The 24,666-nt window shown below is 35.5% G+C and overlaps 1 protein-coding gene across 1 annotated transcript in view; it reads left to right on the forward strand.

Annotated features, from left to right (window-relative positions):
* Positions 1-24,666, forward strand: part of LIX1 (limb and CNS expressed 1) — a 62,808-nt gene that overhangs the window by 13,221 nt on the left and 24,921 nt on the right. Inside the window, exon 2 of the mRNA XM_074202657.1 lies at positions 5,821-5,984. Within this exon, the coding sequence (XP_074058758.1) occupies positions 5,821-5,984 (164 nt within the window). The remainder of the gene's footprint in view (positions 1-5,820; positions 5,985-24,666) is intronic.

Raw genomic sequence — 24,666 nt, forward strand, 5'->3', positions numbered from 1 at the left:
ATGTATCCTATTTATTACAAAGAACCTAACTCACTTATATTAAAACAAGACAGAACCTACTTATTATATTACTATTTAGGGAGAAGAATGACAGTCTTTTTATATACTAATTTGTCTTTTAGGATCTAGAGTTGTGTTTTACAGGACTTAATATAATCTTTGGTCTTTCTGAATTTATGTAGTAACAAAACATATTAAAACAAAATATTACTCTTGTTTCATTTGTTTTGTTGCTCTACTTGCCATGCACTGATATTTCAACTTCTTTTATAACCCTCCTTAATACTGAATAAATATTATAGTCTCACATCTAATATTTTTTCAAGGTTAAAACAAGGTTTATTACTCCAACTCTCCTATTAGTGTACAGTAGCTACAAAGCTTCAGATACTAAGCCATCAAGATGTTTGCTGCTGTTCAAACCCCATTTGGGCTTTTCTTGGCAGTGGTTTGTCATTTCCTTCTCCAGCACATTTTACAGAGGAGGAAAGTGAGGCAAACAAGGTGAAGCGACTTTTCCAGGTTCACACAACTAGCATCTTCTTGCTTCAGATCTTCTTGCTTCCAGGCCCAATACTCTATCCACTGCACCACCCTAGCTGCCCTCATTGTTACTCCCAAACCACCCCCCCTCCGCCAATCTCACCAGAATAAAAAAAAAATATTTAACACATATACTTATCATACTAAGCACAATGATAATAAAAATTGAGTGAAATAAATGGGAAAATTATTGTTCTGTTGGAATGTAATAATCATTGTCTAGCAATTACTATGGTTTTATTTGTTCCGGGTTTACATTGTTATGTTCTTCTCTGTTCTTCCTATTTTTAAATTCCATTGCTATTTTTAAAATTCCTCTTTTTAAAAATTCTCAAGGTAAAATTGTTTAGAACATAGATATAGATTCCATGTAAGATATAGATTCCACATAAAATAGATGGCAGACCCTTCATATAAACATACAAAAACATATACACATATATGCATAGAAATATTGATTGATTATGGCAGTTAACATTATATGAGACATGTATCTTATCTTATTTTCTTTAGATTGTGTCTGTTATCCCAATTTTATTTCAATAAAACAGTGGTATGTTGTTGTTAGTTACAAATAAACAGTTTTCTTTACATTACACACATTAGTTGAGAACTACATGTGCCTTATCTCTTTGCAAGACTGCTGCCTAATCCATTTGTTCTTAGCAAATTAAATATTGGGCTTCTCATGATATAATTTAAATCCAAGTTAATGAGAGATAACCAAGCACAAAGTCTCTTATTACCTCTTGATCTTTGTGTAAAAAAGCTAAGTTTATTCAAGGATAGAGGGCTAAACCTGGCAGCAGGAAGATCTAAGCTCAAATCCAGATTCTGATACTTACTAGTTCTGTGATCCTTATTTTCTGTCTGCCAAATTTTCTCATCTATAAAATGGAGATAACAATAGACCCTAATTCCTAGGACTCCTATCAGGACAAAATGAGATACTATTTGAAAATTACTTTACACATATCAAAGCATTGTGTAAATTCATTCTAAGACCTGGAAAAATGAAAGATATTCACTAGGAGAACAAAAGTGAAAAGTTCTACTGACATACAGAGCAATTTTAAAAAGTTACCCCTATTATAATTGCCTCCATATTCTTCTCTCTATCAATATAACATAAAATGGAGAATTATGGAATGGAGTAAGGATAATGTTCACTTTGTTGGGAGATGACAAAAAGCATATTCATCTTTCATCTTCCTAGGATGTTAGAAAACCAAACAACTTATTTAGATTTTTTTTGCAAGGCAAATGGGGTTAAGTGGCTTGCCCAAGGCCACCCAGCTAGGTAATTATTAAGTGTCTGAGACCGGATTTGAACCCAGGTACTCCTGACTCCAAGGCCGTTGCTTTATCCACTATGCCACCTAGCAGCCCCACTTATTTAGATTTTTAAAAGAAACATTACCCATCTAACCAAAATGAAAAGACATACAATGACTGCTCTTTTTTCTGCACATCTCTAATCATTAATACTTTAGGATGCAATCAATCAATATATATATGTATATATATATACATATATATATATATCAAAAGTAATTCATTTCAATGGGATGGATTCCAACAAAAGAATCCTATTTATACCCATAATAGGCAGAATTCAATCCCTTTTCTCATATTATATATTGTCTTTCCATAGCTAGCACCTACCTATTTTTTTTTAAAAAGAGTCAACTTCAATTTAAAAAAAAAAATTTCCCCATTCTCCACTGGATAAATGGTCAAAGGATATAACCAGACAATTCTCAAGGGAAATCCAAAAACCATATAAAAAATGCTCCAAATGACTAATGGAATTAGAAATGCAAATTGAAACAATCCATCAGATTGACAGAAGATAGAAAGAAAGAAAAATGACAGTTGATGGAGGGGCTAAGGAAGACCAGGCACTGGAATGCTTTGTTGATGGAACTGTGAACTGGTCTTACCATTCTGGAAAGGAATTTGTCACTAAAGTCATTAAATTGTCCATACCCTTTGTCTCAGAGATGACATTACTGGGTATATTCCCTAAAGAGATCAAAGAAAGAGGAAGAGGGTCCATATGCAAAAAATATATACATAACTAAAACTTTTATAGTAGCAAAGAACTGGAAACTTCAGGATGCTTATCAATTAAGGAGTATTTGAATAAATTATAGTAGGATATGATAGAGTAGATATGTTATGATAGAATACAATTGAATAATAAGAAATGACAAGAGGATGAATTCAGGAAAATCCTAGAAAAATTTATTTGAACTGATACAGAATGAAATGAGCATAACTTGGAGAAAAAGTTATACAGTAACAACACTATAAAAGAAAATCACCTTTGAAAGACTTAAGAACTTTGACCAAAACAATGATCAACCATGAATCCAGAGGACCAGTGAATAATAAAGCATGATGTCCATCTCCTGGGAGAACTGATGGCCCCAAAGTGAATAATAAGACATACATTTTCAGGCATAGTAAATATGCATCATTGCTTTGACCAGTGATTTCTATTTGTCACAAGGATTATGTTTTTCTTTTCTTTTTTTAAAAAATTTTCATGAGGGAGGAATTTTTGGAGGAAAGGAGAAACCAAAGATAGGGTTACCAAAAAAAAAGAAAAAGTGAAGAAAAAAGGGTCATTGAAGCATTTTAAATGTAGAGAATAGAAGAAAGTTCAGAAGGAAACACAGATAAGCAGACAACTTTGAAAATAATATCATATATTTTCTTTTAAAGACAGCTGTATAAAATAGAGACTTGAGGCTTCACATTTATAATCCTGTTTTTATGTTTTTTTTTGTACATGAAAATTCTCATGTTTCCAGTGATTGTCAAGTTCAGAATAATAAAAAAGTATATTAAATTATTATAGTGAATTCTGTGGTAAATTAGAAAATGAATAGTCCAGAGATCTAATAAGCTTCTAGAATCACCTTTTTGCCACCATTGGTGGAACTACTTAATGGGTGACTTATAGATGTTACCGCAAGTACCCTCCTGTGTGACTTTCAGGTTTGATTATTACTATCTCTGAGTTAGACAGATGGAACAGATTAATTCATAGTTAGATAAGGCATTTTTTTCCTCAAGGTCACTGGTTACAAATATGTATTTTACCTGACTAGTTAAAAAAAAGTTTAGTTCCTTAATGAAAGAATACTACTGATACATAGTCACAGATTTACTTTCCATATTGGCTAGTTGCCTCTTAGGAAATATAAGAACCAATGCTCTTGGAGAGTGGGCAAATTCTGAAAGGAATTAGAAAACTTAACTAGATAGAACATTGCTATAAATTCCTTGGGATTGATGAAAATGAATTTTTATTCCTCTTCCTCACCCCCGTCTTCCTTCAACACATGTGATTATTCTCTCCACTTAAGGTCCATATGCTTACATGTGGGTGCTCTGTCCATAGGCATATAATTTTGGTCGTTTATATTTTATAATAATTTTTTTTACAAGGCAATGGGGTTAAGTGGCTTGCCCAAGGCCACACAGCTAAGTAATTATTAAGTGTCTGAGGCTGGATTTGAACTCAGGTACTCCTGACTCCAGGGCTGGTGCTCTATCCACTGCACCACCTAGCTGCCCTCTTTATAATACATTTTAGGGCTTGGGGACCAGATTTTTTTTTTTAATTTTTAAAATTAATTAATTATTTTTATTGGGTTTTTTTTTCAAAAAACTTGAACAACTTACTTGAAATATAGCTCTGAAAAACAGGCTTAAAAACATTACATTTCAAATGAAAATACTTGATTACTTTCAGTCCAAATCACTCTTTTATTGATTGAATGGTCAGTAATGGGGCTCACCCCAAGCCTCCATGGCACCTTGTTTAAGTTTTGATGCCTTAAAATGAGTGTGTGTGTGTGTGTGTGTGTATATATATATATATATATATATATATATATATATATAACAATTGTTTTTTAATGTAGTCAGAAACTTTGAAGGTCTTCCCCTTCCAGATTGATATTTTTGTGATGCTAAATTAAGGCCATCTTTTGTCACAGTTCTTATCTAACCCTAGCATTGCGTCAGATAAACTGAGCCATGGGAAAGACCTTAATTTAAAATGGCCAAGGTCACCTACTGCATTCTAGGTCATCACCAGTCATCTGGAATTTTGTCTTGTCACTGGACTTCAGTGACTGAAGGAAAGTGTGAGGCTGATGACTGCACAGCTCTAAATAACCTACCTGTTATTATTGTTGGTCCTGCGTTTTTGAAGAGGACCAATGACATCACAAAGCTGATGCCTTGATTTGCAAGTGAATTGGATCTAAGTGAAGCAGGGCTATGTAAAATCACTATCCCCACTCTCTCCTCCAGAGTCATCTGGGTCCAGAGGCAAGATATAGATAAGGAGGACTGGATACTGTGAGAAACTTTGACCTTTTTAAGTTATGGTCTTTCCCAGATCTCAGTTTGTCTGTATCAACACCAATTCAATGATTAAGGTTAGGGTAAGAAATAGAATTCACAACCAAGGTAATATAATGACATTGGTCCTCTTCAAGAATGAAGGACATGGGGCGGCTAGGTGGCACAGTGGATAAGCACCGGCCCTGGAATCAGGAGTACGTGGGTTCAAATCCTGTCTCAGACACTTAATAATTACCTAGCTGGGTGGCCTTGGGAAAGCCACTTAACCCCATTTGCCTTGCAAAAAAAAAAAAACTAAAAAAAAAAGAATGAAGGACAGAGGAGCAGCTAGGTGGCCCAGTGGAAAGAGCACCAGGTCTAGAGTCAGAAGGACCTGAGTTCAAATTTGACCTCAAACACTTAATAATTTCCTAGTTGTGTGGCCTTGGGCAAGTCACTTAACCTCATTGCCTTAAATCTAATCAAATAAAATAATGAAGGATAAACAATAGCAACAAAGTAACTAGGGATAGAAGAGTTGGAGGAGACATGGTAGCTGACTTCACTGATCTGAAGATCTGACAAAGGGAAGAAGATTTATTTCTTTCTGCTTTACTCCAGATGTAGAATAACAGATTTTGACTCAATATAAGGAGAAACTTCTGAATAATCAGAGCTACTCCAAGAGTGTAATGAACTGTCTCAGGGGGCAAGAAGTTTGTGGAGGTCTTCAAGTAGAGATCAAATGAAACCTATTTGTGAAAGAAATTGTTGAATTAGATAAGAGTCCTCTCAAGTTCCTTCTAATTGAAATTTTGTGGGAAATAATGTCAATGTTTTAAAAGGATATTTCTAAGAAGAAATGTCATTTCTAACAAATATTTGTGGGTTTTTTTAATTTTTGTTTTTTAGTGAATGTTGTGTCAATGCTGCAGGAATTTTGGGAAAGCAAACAGCAGCAGAGAGCTGTGTTCCCAAGTGAAGGTTTGGTGGTATATGAATCATTGCCTTCTCCTGGGCCTCCATTTGTAAGTTATGTCACCCTTCCTGGAGGAAGCTGTTTTGGTAACTTCCAGGTAAGAGGTACTAATCTATTTGTCAATAAGAGATATTTCCTTTATGATGGAGTTAAGCCCTTTCTAACACTGAGGTCAGAAAACAAGGATATTACCAACATTATGGTCTTTCTATATAATTAAATAATAATGTGAATATGTAAAATTATTTACACTGGAGTAGGGATGAGGAACAGTGTGATGAATATAAACTTGTTCCGCTTTACTAGCCATGTGATAATTGGAATGTGTTAACCTCTCTGAGCCTTGATTTTTCTCCTCTGAAAGATGGATTATATCTACCACATGGAGTTGATATGAGGTTAAAATGAGATAATGTATGTAAACTAAAATCAAACTTTAAAGCATTATAAAGTATCCCATCTGGAGCTGGAAGGGACCTCAGATATTAAATGACTTGCCTCCATGTAGAAAATATTAGAGGCAGAATTTGAACCCATGGCCTCTGACTCTAGGCAAGTACTCTTTCTACTATACCGCCTTGCTTCCTATTACTTTCTACTGTATTGGCCTGCCTTTTATAACTGATTGCTCTTATTTAACTTACATTATAATACAATCTGTAGCACAGCTAGGTGGCATAGTGGATAGATTTCTGAATATGAATATCTGAGTTCAAATATGGCCTCAAACACTTACTTAACTGTGTCACCCCAGGCAAGCTACTATTTGCCTCAGTTTCCTCATCTTGTAAAATGAACTGGGCATGGAAATGGCAAACCACTCCAGTATTTTTGCCAAGAAAACCAAAATGGAGCAGAATGACATGTAGTGCTTTATAAATGAATGTTTGAAAAGATGAGTTTTTGAATTTTTTCCTGGGTTAAACACAAAAGAATGATAAAATACAAAATCTACTCTTAAAGAGATGACATATTGTGATCTACATTAAAATAAGTAACAAAATAATAGCCACATATATCAGGTTTTCAGATGCCTTAAAGCTAGGAAGTACAGCTAACATGCTAGATGATAATCAAGATTCAAAATGATATTAATAGGCTGGAATGCTGAACTGATGCTAACAGGACAAATTTGGAGAAAGACAAATGTGTGTAACCTTACATTTAGATTAATCTGTTGATCTAATAGAGAATTGGGGAGACCGAACTTGGTAGCTGTTTTTGTGAAAAAGAATGAGAATTTAGGTTGACTACAAGCCAGTGGCGATCTGTTAAATGTTAACAACTGACTGTATGTAACAACAAAGTATATCTGACACACTTTTAAGTTTCTCCATCACTTTCTTAAGTATGATTAACAACAAAACAATAAGGCAAACCTTGATTTGCAATGTTTGCCTATTGTATAAATATGCTGGAAATTTTAAAGTAGCAGACCTTTGTCACAAGCTCATTATAAGCCAGCAGTGTGACACAATTGCTGAAAAAGTTGAGGCAATCTCATACTGCATTAATAAAAATACAGGGATCAATTCTACTCTACTCTGCCTGACCAGAACACTTTGGGTCCAGTTCTAGGTCACACTCTAAAAGGTTGGAGTTGGAAGGAACATTAGAAATTATTTTTTTCCCTAAGCCTCTCTATTTACAGATGAGGAAAATAAAATCCTTCTGGGCCAAAGGTAGATTTATACATTGTACTATAATGATTTAGGAGAAGATCAGAGCCTGTGCTTCCTAATTCCTTCTCCAAGATCTTTCACTCCATAAGGTTGCCAAACCTTGCAAATCTGCCTCTTAAGATTACAAGTCTTAAATTGTATTAAGTATGGTTAAAATAGAAAACTAGAAGAATTATGGAATTTAATTAAGAACTAGAAAACTAAACAATTCGAGTCTTCTTCCCATTTGAAGTCATTAGTTGAAAGAGTTAATTAGAAGAGGGAAGCCAGGATGGTGATCATGGAAACTCATGGTTTCCAGAATGATGGAACAAAGTCCTGTGAAAAATGATTCCTGAAATTGCAAATGATAGAAGTAAAGACTGATAGGAGATAAAGCAGTTGTTTTCAGATATCTGAATATGTCAGTTGGAAGTTATTACCCATAGATCCAGAGAGCAGGAAAAAAAGGAAATAACAAGGCGGGGAGATTTTTGGCTCAACATAAATAAGACTTTTCCAACAGTTAATACTGGAATGCGTTTCCTATTATTTTTGAGTTCCCCATTACTGGAAATGTTCAAATGACATAAAGGGAATTCAGATTATAGAGGGAATTCCTAATTTTTCATAGATGATGAACTGGTAGGTAACTTCCAGTTCTAAAAGTCTGATTTAATGACACAACCATTAACGATACCAAGTAATTCATATAAGTTTTGAATCGTTTAGTGCAGACAATTTCCATTGCTATATAGGTTCAGAGGAGGAGATCAAGACTATAGTTAAGTAAACTTTAATTCCTAGATGGCAGCTAGATGGCATAGCAAATAGAGTGCTGGTTCTGGTGTCAGAAAGACTTATCTTCCTGAATTCTAATCTGGATTCAGACACTTCCTAGCTAATTAGTTATTTCACAACTCTATTTGCCTCAGTTTCCTCATCTGTAAAATGAACTAGAGAAGAAAATAGCCAACCACTCCAGTATCTTTGCTAAGAAAACCCCAGATGGGATCAACTGAAAGGACTCAATAAAAATCCTTGATGGGGCTAAAAATATTGGGTCTGGATAGGGAAAGAAGAGAAGAGGTTAGATACAGCATGTTCTTAATAATAGACAACCTTACTGTACTCTTTGAGCACCAGTCTCTGAAAATGTAAGCCTATGGTGTGATTTCTCCTGGGTTAAGCCTAATTATCAATTGAAAAACAACAACAACAACTATTGTCTCCCTCTGCCCTCTCAAAAAACAGCCTAAGACCAAGTAGAAGTTCCTTAAAAGGCTATTTGGGTTCATCCATAAATAAAGATAATAAAGAATAGACTGTAGATAATTCATCTAGCAATTACTTCTTTCCCCAAATGGGGAGGAAAAAGGTGAAATTCAAATATTTGAATTTTGTTACATGTTAGTAGCTGTTTTTGAAGAGGTTGAAAACATTGTGTACAGGATAGTTTATGACTCTCTATGGATTTTATTTATCCATACTTACCTTGTCTCCCACAATCATTTCTAAGCAAAAGCTGGCAATAAAAGATACACATATTAAGCAACATATAGATATGTCTATATTATGTATAAACATCTATTAATATAAAATAAATAATATATTATTATGCTACAGTTTATCATGAGTATCTAATACATTTGATAGTTGAACACTATATATTTTGAGAGTATTTAAGGGAATATTTCACCGATTTTTATTTTGCTAGCTAGCTTGAGATTCACCAATCATTCCCCAAACCCCATAAATATCTCAGTAAAAATGATAGTATCTCCTTTGGGAAGCAATTGAATGTCTTTGTCATGGTCTTAAATGATTTTTTAAACACAAGAACTAGACTCTTTTGAGGGGAGGTCTGTTTGGGAATCCTGAGATTATTTCAGAGGCTTGTTTTCCATATGTTTAAATCATCCTATCACAAAGTTCTCAGGAGGACAGTTAACATCCTTAACATAAATGTTCCAGAATTTTGGGAATCTAGGATACTTTAAGCATTTACTTTTAACTGCCCAAATGAGTTATTTTACCCGCTTGGCAGCAGAAATATGAGGTAGAAAAGGAAAACCAAGAAATCATCTCCTCAAGCTCTGCTCTCATGCTTTTTTTATATTTCAGAAACCATCTTAAATGCCATTATCACCATCTAACATTTCATCATATTTTTGCCAGGAGTTGGAGTGTAACAACCTACATAATCATTCCTACAATGCTTTTCACATAATCAAATGTCACCCCTGCCCTGCAAAGCATCTCATGATGAATTCTAAAACTTTATATTCTGACTTGTAGGAACCAATATGTATGGCAGCAATGGTTCTATTTAGCCTCAGATATTCCCTCTTTTAGTTCAAATAAGAAAGTGATTCTACTGGAGGGATGAATATCAGAATGGATTTTGGGATTAATCCTTCTCTTTCTCAAGCAGTTGCTTAAAAACTGTGAAAATTTTTTTCCCATTCACTCTTTAGGGAAAGGATAAGAGGGCTGAGCAGATGGGCTTTAGTCTTGCAACTAATCTGAATTAAAGCAGTCAAAAGACTGAGAATAAACCAAAACACTCTGATTCTCATAAAAGGAAATCTCTCACCCTAATGTAAATTATGAGAACATATGTGAAGGTTAATTAACTGCCCCTCCTCAAAACTAGAAAGACAAAGACACACCAAGTCTCCTAGTTCACCAATGAATCATATGCTCCCCAAATTCATTACAGCAAGAGGAAAAAGTGAATATTCTTTTTTAAAATTTCTCTATTGCTTCAGAAAAATTAAAAAAACTTTACAGATCTGAAATACAAACTAGCATTTTTTAAAAATTCATTCTCTCATGAATTTACTATTTACTATTCTCTCATAGTAAAGATCTTAAGAAGAAATTCCTGTATTTGTTTCATGCCATTTTTTGTCTGGGCAGCTAATCCCTGCCTGCTTCCTCACTCCCACCCTCATCCTGACCACATACCATGACCATGAAAACTGTTCAGTAATTTCCATTTACTACAAAAAGACCAACATAAGGGCCATCAGATCAGCTTCTGGCTCCCCTCTTGCTGAACTCAGAAGTAAAGCCATTCATTGTTCCTGCAGATGTTTTTGCTTTTAGTACCAAAGGGAATGTCATTAAGTATTTTATCTTCATTTTTGGAAACTTTTGTATTTTGATTAAAAGTTCTGTGATTCAGCCTTTATTTTTCAAAGCAATGGCCTGGTCTTCTGCAAGTAAGTTTGCTCATATGATTTAGATGAATGAATTTTACTCTTATTTAGGGGAAACAGAAAAAACTCCCTTGAGTAATTACTCGAAGGTACAATTTATATAAGCAAAGTATAATATAAATTTTGAATTAATATGTTCATCCGGTGCCTATAATTCTGAATTATAGTGATGGCTCAATTTATGTGAAAAGTATGGGTGCTTATTCACTAAGGAAGCATAGTTCCCAGCAAAAGTTAGAGGCTCCTTTGCTTTCTGGGAAACAAAAATAGATGACGAGACTAACAGCTTTGGTGCTGGAAAGTTAGGCAGAATCCACATGATATGCTAATTTTCAGACTATTAAAACTGGAAGGGACTTTTGAGATCCTCTTTTCCAATCACCTCATTTTATAAATGAAGAAACTGATGTCTGCAGTGGGAAGGGTCTCATTCTTAGGAAGATGTAGAAATTAGATGTTTAATCTAAACAGGAGACACTGGAAGCTTAAAATAATTCTCCTTCCACTATATCATGCTTTTAAATACTCCAATGGATCTGTACTCTTCTAGATTTGTGCATTTCTTCCAACAGTACAGATCACAAACTTTTTATGCTAGTATATCTTCTATTTCATTTGCCAATATTTTTACCTAACTTTGTCACTTGGAATTCAACCTGAAGTATCTTTCTCAAGTTTCTTTGACCACTCAAGAATGTCAATGGAGAACTTAAATTGTCCATCAGTTATCCCTCATTCTTGCCTGTGACCCACTCATCTCCTTTTTCAATCATAACAACTGGACACTGAGAACCTTCTGGATGACTGATTCTTTCCCTAGAATTTCATCAAAAATTAAGTAGGGACAAGGATTAGGTATTGGACCTATGATTTTGTTGGTCTAAGAAATTCTTTGTTCCAATGAAGGTTATTATCTCTAAATTATTAGTGTTGCCTAGAACAGAGAGAGGTCATGATTTTCTCAAGGTGATACAATAAGAATCAAAGATGGGACTCTATTATGCCACAAAACATTGATAAATATGTGGCTCAAAATTGAAGATTTCAGTCAGTTTTCTAGATGTTTCCAAATATCCCAGTGTTTGGAGGAATAGCTCAGTTTTAATCTCAATGTTTTGTGTTCAATAGTTATAGTGTAGGGTAGCAGTTCTCAAAGTATGGTCTAGGGAGTATGTCTAATAGTCCAGAGACCCTTCAGGTTCTTCTCAAGGACAAAATTATTTTCATAATACTACTATGGTACATATAAAACGTATCATTCACATAAACAAGTACTCCTGGGGGAAGGTCCTCAATACTTTTTAAAAGTATAAATGGGTCTTGAGACCAAAACTTTTAAGAACCCACTGATGTAAGAAACTGATAGAAAAAGAACCAGTTTTCTCTTTTGCTAATAGATGAGAAAACTGAGAACTGGCCAGAGAAGGAATTACCCTGATAAGCTCCAATCAATGCCAATATTCTAACAGGTGATCACTTTCCTCACCTTTCTTTGATTCTTAGCCCACAATACAGTTTTTCAAACTATCATTTTCCCCCACAAATCCTGAGAAGAAAAGGGAAAGAGACCTAAGTAAAAGACATATCTCCTAATAAACAGAAACTTGGTTTTAAGGAACAAGTTACCTAAGGCAATGATGATGCTATAGATGGAAAACATATGCTTATATACATTGGATGATTATTCTCAGTGACCAGTGAATTAAGGATCTACTTAAATCACAATAAACTGAGTTTATAAGTTTAAGTTCTTCCCAGGAGAGGTATGGCTAAAGAAAATTTAATTATACAAAAGATGATTTGTAGACTTGACTAAATAGCATTCTGATGCTTTATTTTTCAATGAATTATTGAATAATGAATACTGGGTTTAAACATTCCAATCCCAAGAAGAGACACCAATCATGTTGCTGCACATGTTGAAGAATGTGCCCCAGTTCTCATATTGTTTTAATGCCAAGTTTTCTCCTTGAAATCACCCATGACCACTTCCCTGTCTGTATACTTGAGATACCTTTCCTTTGACTGGCAACATGCTGTATAATGTAACATTTCTTCTAGGGAGGCATTTCCTGGTGGAAATCGCCACAGGAAAACATGCTGTTCTGCAATTTAATGAGACTCAAAGATGGAGAGTAGCTTGGCTTTCTCCCTGGACATTTGAAAGTCGCGGAGAAGCTAATTGGCAGCTCTAATGAGTGACCGGCCCAGTGAAATTGGTGGTCTGAGTGGTTTTTACAAGAGAAAATATTTCATTCCCCACCCCCCTCCAGAAACTTTAGGCTAATCTTTTCTTATCAAGTAAAGTGAATAGAACAGCTTTGCCTTCAAATAGAACAGTGGGGTGTAGAGAGAGAAAAGCTTGGGGAGAAAATAGGCCCCACAGTGAATAGGGATTTGGGGCTAACCCCAGGAGGTGAACTTCTCCAGTTCACCAGTTTTAGGGGACTCTGGCCACTGAACTGGAAATAAAGCATCATTCCCTCCTCCTCCATCTCAATATACTCTCTCTCTCTCTCTCTCTCTCTCTCTCTCTCTCTCTCTCTCTCTCTCTCTCTCTCCTCCCCTCCCTCTCTTTTGTGTGAAATCTTCTGCACTTGAGTATTGGGCTCAATCAGAGCTGAGACCTTTTATATCAAAGGGTAAGAAAACAACTGTAAAAATAAACCAAGCTCTCAAGCCTTAGTCAATTCATCTTGTCTTCACCTTAAGTTTAAGAAAGAAAAGAAAAGAAAAAGAAAAAGAGGCCCACGTGGTTTTGTAATGGTTACCAGGAGCTGTCTCCAATGTGTGTGTGTGTGTAGAAATAGCACGGGGGGGGGGGGGGGGGGGGATGAGACCAGGTGGTTTGGATTATAAAAATAGCATTCTGACCTACCATGTGCATGAAACGTTTCTTTCAGTTGACAGGAACTGTTATGCTTTCTCTGAAAATTGGGTTCATGGTCTTGTCCCCTCCCCCCTCACACTATTCCCCCAGTACCTCAATATATAATTCTAGTGTATCCCCAACATATTTGCAGCTTGAAATATGGAGACAGTCGTACCACATGAATGTAGGTCACTCTTTCCATGTTATCCTTTCTTCACAACCTCCATCTGGAAGGAAAAACATGCTACTGTCTCTGTATTAGGGTAACTGGAACACATGCAAATATTCTCACTGAAAAGTAGCCAAGGTCTTAAAGAATTGAAAAGGCTACAATTAGCAACATGCTCTGGATTGTGACATTCTCTGTGTTGAAATCCCTGCTCTCAAAGATGAAAGTGAGGTGTTAGGAAACACTGTCCAGAGCCAGAAGTAGAGTCCATTTGATTGACTTTGGAATGGAAGAAAAACTTACCTGATTACTTGTTGACCCAACCTCAAAAAACCCAAAAAGAATTCTGATACCTTATAAGATGTAGTTTATTTTGTGCCTTTTCCCTATCACCTCTTCCCTCTTTTCCTCCTCCCTCTCATGTTAGAAGTTTCCTAGAATAGAATTTGCTATTGGGAGTTCTCATACAAACACATTTGTCTTCAATTGTAGTCAACAAGAAATTGATTTTTAGCTTTGAGCTTTCCATGCAAATGAAATCTCTTATTCCCAGTTATTATCAAAAGAATCTATAATGACTTTTCCAAAATGATCATAAGCAGGCGGCAAAGTTCAGAGAAAATGGTACTTGGAGTCAGAAAGGTCTGTGTTCAAATGTGATTACAGATGTTTTAAAAGTTGTGTGATTCTGGATAAGTCCCTTATCCTCTGTCTAACTCAGTTTTCTTTTCTGTTAAATGGGGATAATATCACCTACCTTCCAAGGCTGTGATTATATGATGCAATGTAGAGCAATTTACAAACCTTAAATAACTTCATGAAAATTAGTTATTTTTTAATTATGATTATAGACTTGACTAGCTAAGTAGTTATAGATAGCCTTTTCCCCCTTCTTAAAGAGCATATAAATTGCTATTTGTATCAAAAAAATCTCAATCCTAGGAGGAAACTTCAGAGACCAGCTAATCCAATGAGTACCTAAAAAAAGGGTCCCTTCTATTAAACTCCTAACAAGTAGTTGTTCAATTTAAAGACCAGTGTGGCAAACTCATCACTCCCTGAGGTAGTCTGCCTAGTTCAAATTAATAGGAAGACTTTTTTCCTTATATTGGGCTGCCTTCTTGTAATTTCCACTCATTGTTCCTAGTTCTGTCTTCTGGGACCAAGAAAAACAAGTCTTATACGAGATGGCACCTCAAACATGTGAAAGAAGTTATCATGCCCCACCCCAAGTCTATTCTTCTCTAGGCTAAATACCCCAGCTTCTCCAAGCAATATTCAACTAGAATGATCTTGAGGTCCTTTACAATCCTATTTTTACTCTCTTGTACTTGCTTGAACTCTCCAGATTATCAACACCCCTCTTAAAATGTAGTCCCTGGATGGGGTATTCCAGATGTTATCTGACCAAGTAGAGAACAGAACAACTTTCCCCCTTTGTTCTGGATCTTATTTTTCTAATAATGAAACCTGGCTATATTTTTCACTTTTTGAGTTATATTGAGCTTACAGTTCACCAAAGCCCTATCCACATCTTTTTTCAGATGAGCTTGTTTCTAATCAGGCCTCATTGGTCTTATACTTCTGAAGTATTTTTTTAAACAGAGTATACAACTTTAGATTTTCCTTTTTGAATTTTATCTTATTAAATATAGTTCAGCATTTTAGCCAATTGGTATTTTTAGAAGCAAGCTATTTTTACAAAAATGAATAACCGGTTTTCCAGCTAGATGTTATTTGAAAATATGGTAAACATATAATATAGGCCTTTATTTAAGTAATTGAAAAAACTCAATACATACACCTTACATGGTAAACAAGCCAAGTTCAATGACAGCTGCCATTACCTGAGAGTCCACCTTCCAGGTTAGAATAAAATCATTAATGATTTAGCCATCCTCCTTAGCATTACTATGTCCTTTGTTTCATAGAATGTAAAAATTGGTAACAAAATAGATTCTGCCATTTTACCAGTTCTAACTATATTCATTTAGGGCATATCTATCTTGTCCAAAAGGATGAGACTTTGTCAAATGTTTAGCTGAAATATAGGCATACCATGAATGATCTATAGGTTTAATACTTCTGTTAAAAAGAGGAAAGGAGTTTTAGTCTGTTCTGACCTATTCTTGATTAAATTATGCAGGTTTTTGTAAGCATTGCTTCCTTTCTAGATATTCAATAACTGTCCAAATGGATTCTATTAATTTGGGGGCAAGAGGGGAGAATTTATTAATTAGGGATCAAGGGGGGAATTTAGGTTTAATTCTCTGTAGTTTACACATTTTAATCTCTTCCCTTTTCAATATTTTCTAAATTATTCAAATTGAGATGTGATCTCATCAGTTCAGGAATTCCCATCACAATCTATCCATGTCTATCCATACTGTGGATGCTGGTCCATGTCTTCCCAAAGGGAGAGAGATCCATTCAACATATTAGAAACTTTCCTGGATTTCCACTAGTATCAAGAGTATACCAACAAAACATTCTGGATAACCAACTCTCATGTCACTTTCTTGATTCATGACTAATCCATATCTTTTTCTCTAAAGTTTTTTTTAACAATTGAAAAACTATGATTCTGAGAACTATACCTTTTTCTCCAATATAACGGAGGCTGAATAGGATTGAAGTTCATTTTTTTTTGTTTCATAGATTTACATGGCCAAAAAAGTTTAATTATTTGACCAATTTGCTGATGATGCTTCTTCCATAATTACCAAGGCTGAACCTGAGAAAAAAAATTCAATTTGTTCCTGGAATCATACTTTGGGGAAAAATTCAATTAACTAACTAAATTTTTACAATGATTAAAAAAAATATGAATCACTGTAGAATGTGCAAAAATTTATTTAACAATCTCACTAAAAATCATATGATCTTGAACAAATCATTTAACCTCTCTGTGACTCAGTTTCAACATCTGCAAAATAATAGCACCTATCTCACAGGGATATTGTAAGGGACAAATGAACTAGCATATACAAAGTATTTTTCAAACCTTAAAGCTTTTTGTAAATACTGTTATCATTATTATTAGATTTAAATAAGAATCATCTGTTATTCAGAAGTAAACTATTTCCAGTTGCATGATATAATTCAGCACATCAAAGATCTATGACTTTGTTGGTATAGTATTAATAAACATAAAATTAGTGTACCTTCATAACTTTTATTGATGAATTTCTGTGCTCAAATCAGTCATCTTTCATTGGTTTGACTTCTGGGGATGAATCTCTCCTAATTTCTATAGCCTGGTCCTCAGACAATAGCATCTGGTCTTTTCATTTCAGTAGAAACTGCTGAAACTTGAACTCTATTGAATTCAAGAAAGTCAAGTTTCTTGGATGTAGAAAATTAAGAATGAACTTGTAATATAAGTACATCAGGTATAAATGAGGTATGAAGCTAACGTATACTAGTAGACAGACACTCAGTTAAGACCAGCCACTGTCAACTTCACCTAACTTCAGAGACCAATCTGGCACATAGTGAGCCTTTAATAAAGGGTTTATATGTTTGCCTGTTTTTATTGGTATTCCAATGAATAGCAACCTTCTTTTATCAATGCAGGTTGCCACCTAGAAAGAATTACTTGGGATCACACAAATAATGTCTCAAAAGCAGTGCTTGTATCCAAGTCTTCAAGGATTTGAAGCCAGCTCTATATTCAGTATATCTTAGTTTCTGCCTCATTGTCTGTCTCTCTGTCTATCTATCCATCTGTTTGTCTGTCTATATGTCATCCATCCATCCATCCATCCATCCATCCATCCATCCATCCATTCATCCATCCATCCATCCATTTTTCTATCATCTGTCTATCTAGTCTGTCTATCTGCATATCTGTCTGTTTATCTACTTGTCTGTCTGTCTGTATGTCATCTATCCATCCATCCATTTTTCTATCATCTATCTGTCTGTCTATCTATCTATCCATCCAGCCAGCCAAACAATTAGAGCAGGATGAAAATAGAATGATTTGTAGTTAAGGTAAACAAAGTATGAAGTCCAGCTACTTTTTTGGGAGAAAGCCTGAGAGGGTCAAGTTCAACAGGACCAATAGTTCTCATTGGAGAAGGGAATTATCATTCCTTAGCTTTTGATTACTATCATCTATGGCAATAACTTACAAGAATTCCAGGCTAAAATGTAGAAAGCAGGGGATCATGGTGCCCCCATGCTAGAACATATTCTTCTAACTCCTCTCCTATCCTATGTTTCTCAGTAAAAAATGAATTATCTTTTCCCCCTCTAATTTCTATCTTCTCTTTCTCACATGTCCCTTCAAGAATCAAAAGTCATGGCAGAGCTGAAAATTTAGTAATCCTAGTAAAATCATCCATTCAACTTGTCATTCTCCTCCCCCAAGTTTCCTCTATTCTCTTTGGACATGACCAGAATCACATTATAAAAATATCAGTGGAAAAACTTTAGTGGAGGAGTGAAATTAATAAAGATTAAAACCATTATAGCAATTTATAAGTAAAATTAATTTGGATTACCTTTTAACCCTTAAGTAACCTTTTATACACAGCAAATAATAAGATCAAGCAAAAAATATATTAGATATGACTATTTAAAACAGTCTCTGCCACCATTTTATTTCAAATGTGTATTTTTTTATCTGAACCTGTGATTTCCCAATCCCCAAACAACTGTTTGTGTTCCCCAAAGATACTATTCTGGAACCTTCTTTTTTTCCTCTCCCTGTACTTTTTTTGGGTGACTTCATTTCATCTACTCAAATGGGCTTAAATATCATCCCTATGCAGATGATTTCCATATATCCAGTTGTAGTCTTGCTCTTGAACTCTAGTTCTGGATCATCAACTCCTGATTAGATATTTTGAATTGGATGTCCTGTAAACATTCTAAACTTAATATTTCCAAAGCTGAATCATTATATTTTCCTTCAAACCCATAACTTGTACATTTCCTTATTCTGGCAAGGGTAAAGCCATTTTCCAGTCCTCCAGGTTTACAAACTTGGAGTCATTTTTGATTAAACACTTCTCAAAAAAATGTGTCATATTTTTCCCTTCTCTACAATCTCAAGACCATCATCCTAGTTCATGCCCTAATCATCTCCCACTTGATTTATTGTAGCAGTCCCTACTTTTGTCTCCCTGATAAAAGTCTCTCTTCTCATTTCCCAAACTCCTCAGAGGTGCCAAAGTGATATTCCAAAAGCACAAGAACAACAAGGTCATCTCCCTACTTGATGAATTCCCTACTACCTCTAGGATCATATAAGAACTCTTCCTCTTGGAATCTAAATCCCTTTATGATCTGACTTCAATTATTTTTCCAGTTTTATTATATATTGCTCTCCTTCAAACATTATGATTCAACCAGACTGTCCATGCTATTACTCACTCAGGACATTCCATTTCTTCTCTGTGCTTTTGGTATTAGCTGGACTGAATTCTGGGAATATTAGATTCCTTCACATTAAGCACTATCTCCCACATAAGGTTTTTACTGAATCCCTCCTATGATTACTTTGTTTTTATTATACATACTCTTATCTGTATTTCTTCTAAAGTCTTCCTTTACAGAGGGTAGAAATTGAACTTTCAGCTCATTCCATTCTCCATCCATTTTGCTTAGTTTCTTGGTTTCAACTCCACAAATAGAGGTGCCTATCCCAAGATAAACTCCTTACATGTTACATGAGTCTTGACTATTTAACACTTTCCCATTTCCCCTCAGCCTTCTCTCCCCTCTGATTGGAGGCCTGGAGATGGAATATTAAACTCCTCCCAAAGTTTTCCTTTGTTGAGAGCAAAATTCTGACTTCCAGCTCTTTCTACTTTCCATGAGTAGCTCTGCCCAGTTTTGCTCCCCTTTCTTCTTTCTTTTTCTGTGTTGTCTTTCTCCATTAGATTGAAGAGCCTTGGAGCAGGGACCATCTTTCTGTGCTTCTTATTTGTATTCCCAACCTTCACACATAGAAATTTAGTTACTGTTTATATATTAGTTGACATAGAGGACTTCTGGTACTCATTAATCAATCAGATATTTATGAAATATCAGTTATGTTCCAGGTTTTATGTTAGTCTCTGTGATACAAGTACAAAGAATAAAACAACCTTACTTTCAAGGAACCCACTTTATGGTCTTAGAAGGTTGCCTGGCTCACTGAGAAGCTAAATCACTTGCCTTCCCATTGTCCCTCAGATAGTATGAGTCAGAGGCAAGCCTTAAAAGCAAATCTTTCTAACTCCAGGGATGGTGCTCTGTTCATTATCCCACACAGTACATTCAGATATCTCACAATAGACCATGAACAGACTATTGATATCCTTGGATAATTCCACACACTAAGTTAAATTGTTTTAAATTTATCAAATGACAAAATGGAGGTGGCTAGGTGGCGCAGTGGATAAAGCACCAGCCCTGGAGTCAGGAATACCTGGGTTCAAATCTGGTCTCAGACACGTAATAATTACCTAGCTGTGTGGCCTTGGGCAAGCCACTTAACCCCATTGCCTTGCAAAAAAATGACAAAATTAATTTCTGTCTGCTAAGATGAAACTTCTTTCTCTTGGGTTCCCCTCACTCTTTTAATCTCAACTATCTCTGTCCTTTAATTCCTGAGATCCTAATCTTTGCTAACTTCCTTTTCTGTAATTCTATAATCAACAAGTTCCTCTATGTTATAGACCTCTTTCTCACATTTTTACTATCTTTTTACTTATTTGGAAAACTGGTTCTCCCCCAAAGGCAATCTATCCTTGACCACCCTCTGTCTTCTCTTCTCAAATCCTTTAAACTAACTTTTCTTTTTACCTTTTGGGAGGATGTCACCATTCTCTGAAGAAGAGATAGATGTACTTGTCCAGGCTAACTTATGCTCTTGATTACATCACCTCCTGCCAGGGGCTTGCTCCTTTTACCTTTAACTTTGTCTCTTTTCATCTTCATCCTTTCTTCACTACTCTGGTTCCTCTTCATTAGCAATCATTCTTCCTAGTACAGAAACCATGCCCTGGAGAACTTCAATTTTTATGCCCAAAATTCCTGATCTGAAGTTCCTGTTGTCTTCATTGAAGGCTACACTAGACTCAAACTTCAGATATTTCACTTCAGTCCCCAGAGTTCTTATCAACTGCCAGGCTGCTTCACACATATCCCCTTTCTTCATTTTCTGCCCTTTCCAATTATGGAAGCATGATCAAATTGACTTTGTCTTTGCTCCTGGAAAGGGTATATAAATAATTACTTCTCTCAGAATTCTTGAATCTTTCCAATGTATCTCAAGTCACAACTCTCCACTCCCTCCTCCTCAGAGGATAAGTTTCTTGAGAATAGGAACTGTCTTTGATTTTTTTTTTATCAGTATTCCCTTGTGTTTAGCACTTGTTAAGTGCTTAATAAATAGGGGGGTTCATTCACATTTCCTGACAGTTCCCTTTTCTCTCCTCAACTTATCTCAGTCAAATATCTTTTGCCCACTATTTCCTCATTTATTCATCTCCATTGAAGAAGTCACCTTGATCCTCATCAAATCAAACCACAATATGTGCCCTTTTGTTTTGTTCAATCTGGTATTCTCCAGCTGTTTTTCAATTTATCATCTCACATCATCTCCTGTCTCCTTCCATGCTACCTGCAAACAATGTCATCCTTAGGAAATATCACTTGATCTGATTATTCCTTCTACCTACATTCCTACCTACTTTGCATCATTCTGAGTTGTCTACACTGAGTGCTTTTACTTCTCTTCTCACTTTTAAATTCTCTACACTCTGGCTTCTACTTCCATCAGTCAACTGAAACTTCTCCCTCCAAAGTTGCCAGTGATCTCTTAATTGGTAAATCTAGTGGTCTATTTTTCAATTCTCATTCTTCTTGGGCTCTCTGTATCCTTTGACACTGATACTCTCTTCTTTCTAGGTTTTTGTGACATTGCTGACTGCTCCTTCTCCATCTTCTTTGTTGGATTTTTGCATAGGTTATAACCACTAATTGTGGGTATCCCCCCCAGTTCTGCCCCTCTTCTCTATTTCCTCCATAATATCTCCCTAGGTCACCTCATCATATCCCCTGGGTTCAATTATCATCTATACAAGTGACTGTCAGATTTAAATATTCAGTCCTAACCTTTCTCTTGAACTCTTATATCCCCAACTGCCTTTTGAAAATCTCAAAATGGATATCCCATAAGCATCTTAAATTCAATATATCCAAAAGAAAATTAATTATCATCTCAAAACCTTGCTATTACTATAAGGGACATTATCATTGTCCCAGTTACTTTAGTTCCTTTAGGTGTTATCTTAACGTCATCTTTGGTGCCATCTTTGATTCCTCATTCTCTCTCACCTACCATATCCAATCGATTATAAACCTCTGTAAATTACATATCTTTAATATTCCCCTTTCTCTCTTCTGATACTGTCACTCCCCTATTGCAGGTACACTTTACTCACACCATCACCAAACTTCCTATTTGATCTCCTTTCTTCAAGCGTCTCTCCTCTCCAGTCCATCCTCCACTCAATTGTCAAAATGACTTCTTTTTCTTTATTTATTTAAGGCAATGGGGTTAAGAAACTGACTTCTTAAAGCACAGGTCTTCCTGTATCACCTCCCAACTAAATCAACTCTAGTGATTCCCTACCACCTTCAGGATCAAATAAAAATTCTTTTGGGTTTTTATAACCCTTCAGAACTCAGCCCTTTCCTACTTTTCCAGTTCCTCTTATATTTTATTCCCTTCCAAATATTCTGTGGTACAGGGATACTGGACTCCTTATTTTTCTTTGGAACACAATACTTCATACACTAACTATGCCTTTTCACTTACTGTTCATATATATACATATATATATATATATATATATATATATATATATATATATATATATATATATATATATGGTTTATTTTGGTATCTGCCTCATTTTAATGTGAGCGTTTTCATTTGCTTTCCTATTTATACAGCTTAGCATAGAACCTTTCACACAGTACACATAAACACTGAATGAATGCTTGTTGATTACTGACTGACTTGCCCCCTGCCTGTCTTTGCCTTCCTTTAAAAAAATCACTTGATCATGCCATCTCTTTAAATTATCAATTATCTTTTTCTCTATTCCCTTTCACAACCAAACTCCTAAGAAAATGTGATATCTGCTGTAATCTCTTCTGTTGGACTTCTGACCCTACTATTCCACTGAAAATGCTTTTTTCCCCTAGTGTTACAATGATCTTTTCAGGTCTTTGGTACTTCTTGCCTGAATGGTCCTTCTTGCCTTTTTAAATGGTTCTCTAGCTTTGAGTCTCTCCCCCCTCCAGTCTCTCACTGAAAGAAAAGTAAAACACTATATAAGGACAATAAAGCAGATGATTCCATCCAAGGTAGGAAAAAACATTTGTTGTCCTTAGGTAAGAGAAATTCAAAACTTTGTCTACAAGTATTTGATCATCTCTTCTTTTGTGCCATTGAATGGGGGAATGTTTTCTTATTCCAAAGGGAAAAAAAAGGAAAAAAAAAACCTTGCCAACTGCATGGCAAATATTCTTCCAGAAACTACAATTTTTCTTTTGACTTATTTCCCCTTCTCTACTTTTTTTCTCCTGTTTTACATTTTTCTAACCCTTATCTGGCGCAGAATCTTATTTATTTTTTCTTATTTTGAGGCTTTTTTGCAAGGCAATGGGGTTAAGTGGCTTGCCCAAGGCCACACAGCTAGGAAATTATTAAGTGTCTGAGGCTGAATTTGAACTCAGGGACTCCTGACTCCAGGGCCGGTGCTCTATCCACTGTGCCACCTAGTCACCCCTCTGGTGCAGAATCTTGCTGGTTGATTGTGTACTCTAAGAAAACCTGAATAAGCATAAAATCAAACCTATGCTCAGGGAAGTTGGAACTACTATCAATGAACAATCTTCCTCAGTATGTTAATAAATTGCTTTTCACTTTGGCATTTCATGCTATTCAATCCCTAGTCAGTTAATCTAGTTGGAACCTGAGATAATAATATCTTGATAACTGGTCTATAAGGAAACTAAGCACCACAGAACTGATGCTTTCAAGTTGTGATGCTGGAGGAGACTTTTGAGAACCCCGTGGAAAGTAAGGAGATTAAATCAGCCAATACTTAAAGAAATTACTTCAGGCTATTCACTGGAAGATCAAATACTAAAACTGAGAAGAAAGGACTCATTGGGAAAAACTTTGATGTTGGAAAAGATTGAAGGCAACAGGAGAAGGGGCTGGCATAACATGAGATGCATAGACAATGTCATGAAAACCATGATCATGAGCTTGGACAGATTTTGAGAGATAATGGAGGAGGGAAGGGCTTGTGATCCATGGGATCACAAAAAGTCAGACATGAGTGAATGACTAAAGTACAACAATATCTTACCATGATGCTACCTCAGTGGAAAATTTTTAATTATTAACTACTGGATAAATACAAGCCCCTCAGTCTATCACTTAAAGTCCTTCACAATCTGACTTCAAATGGCCTTCCTAATGAAAATTAGATGAAAAATATTACTATTTTTCATTCCTATTACATTCTAGTCAAACTAGATGGTGATCTGTGCTTTTACTCAGATGTGCTCCCCAAGCCTGAAATTTACTTCCTCCAGAACTTCTTAGAACCCTGGGCTTTTCTAAAATTAATTCAGCTTGGAGACCTTTTCATAAACCCCTCCCTCATTTCTATCCCAAGTTATTAGTGTCTCTATTCACTTGTATTTATTTAACTTGGAACTTGTATCCCCCCCCACAGTAAAATGTAAGTTTCTTGAGAGAAAGTATTGTTTCATTTTTGTATTTGTATCTCCAACACTTTGCCCACAGTAGGTGCTTAATACTTTTTTCCTTT

The sequence above is a fragment of the Macrotis lagotis genome, chromosome X, assembly GCF_037893015.1.
Source record: "Macrotis lagotis isolate mMagLag1 chromosome X, bilby.v1.9.chrom.fasta, whole genome shotgun sequence".
Classification (NCBI taxonomy): domain Eukaryota; kingdom Metazoa; phylum Chordata; class Mammalia; order Peramelemorphia; family Peramelidae; genus Macrotis; species Macrotis lagotis.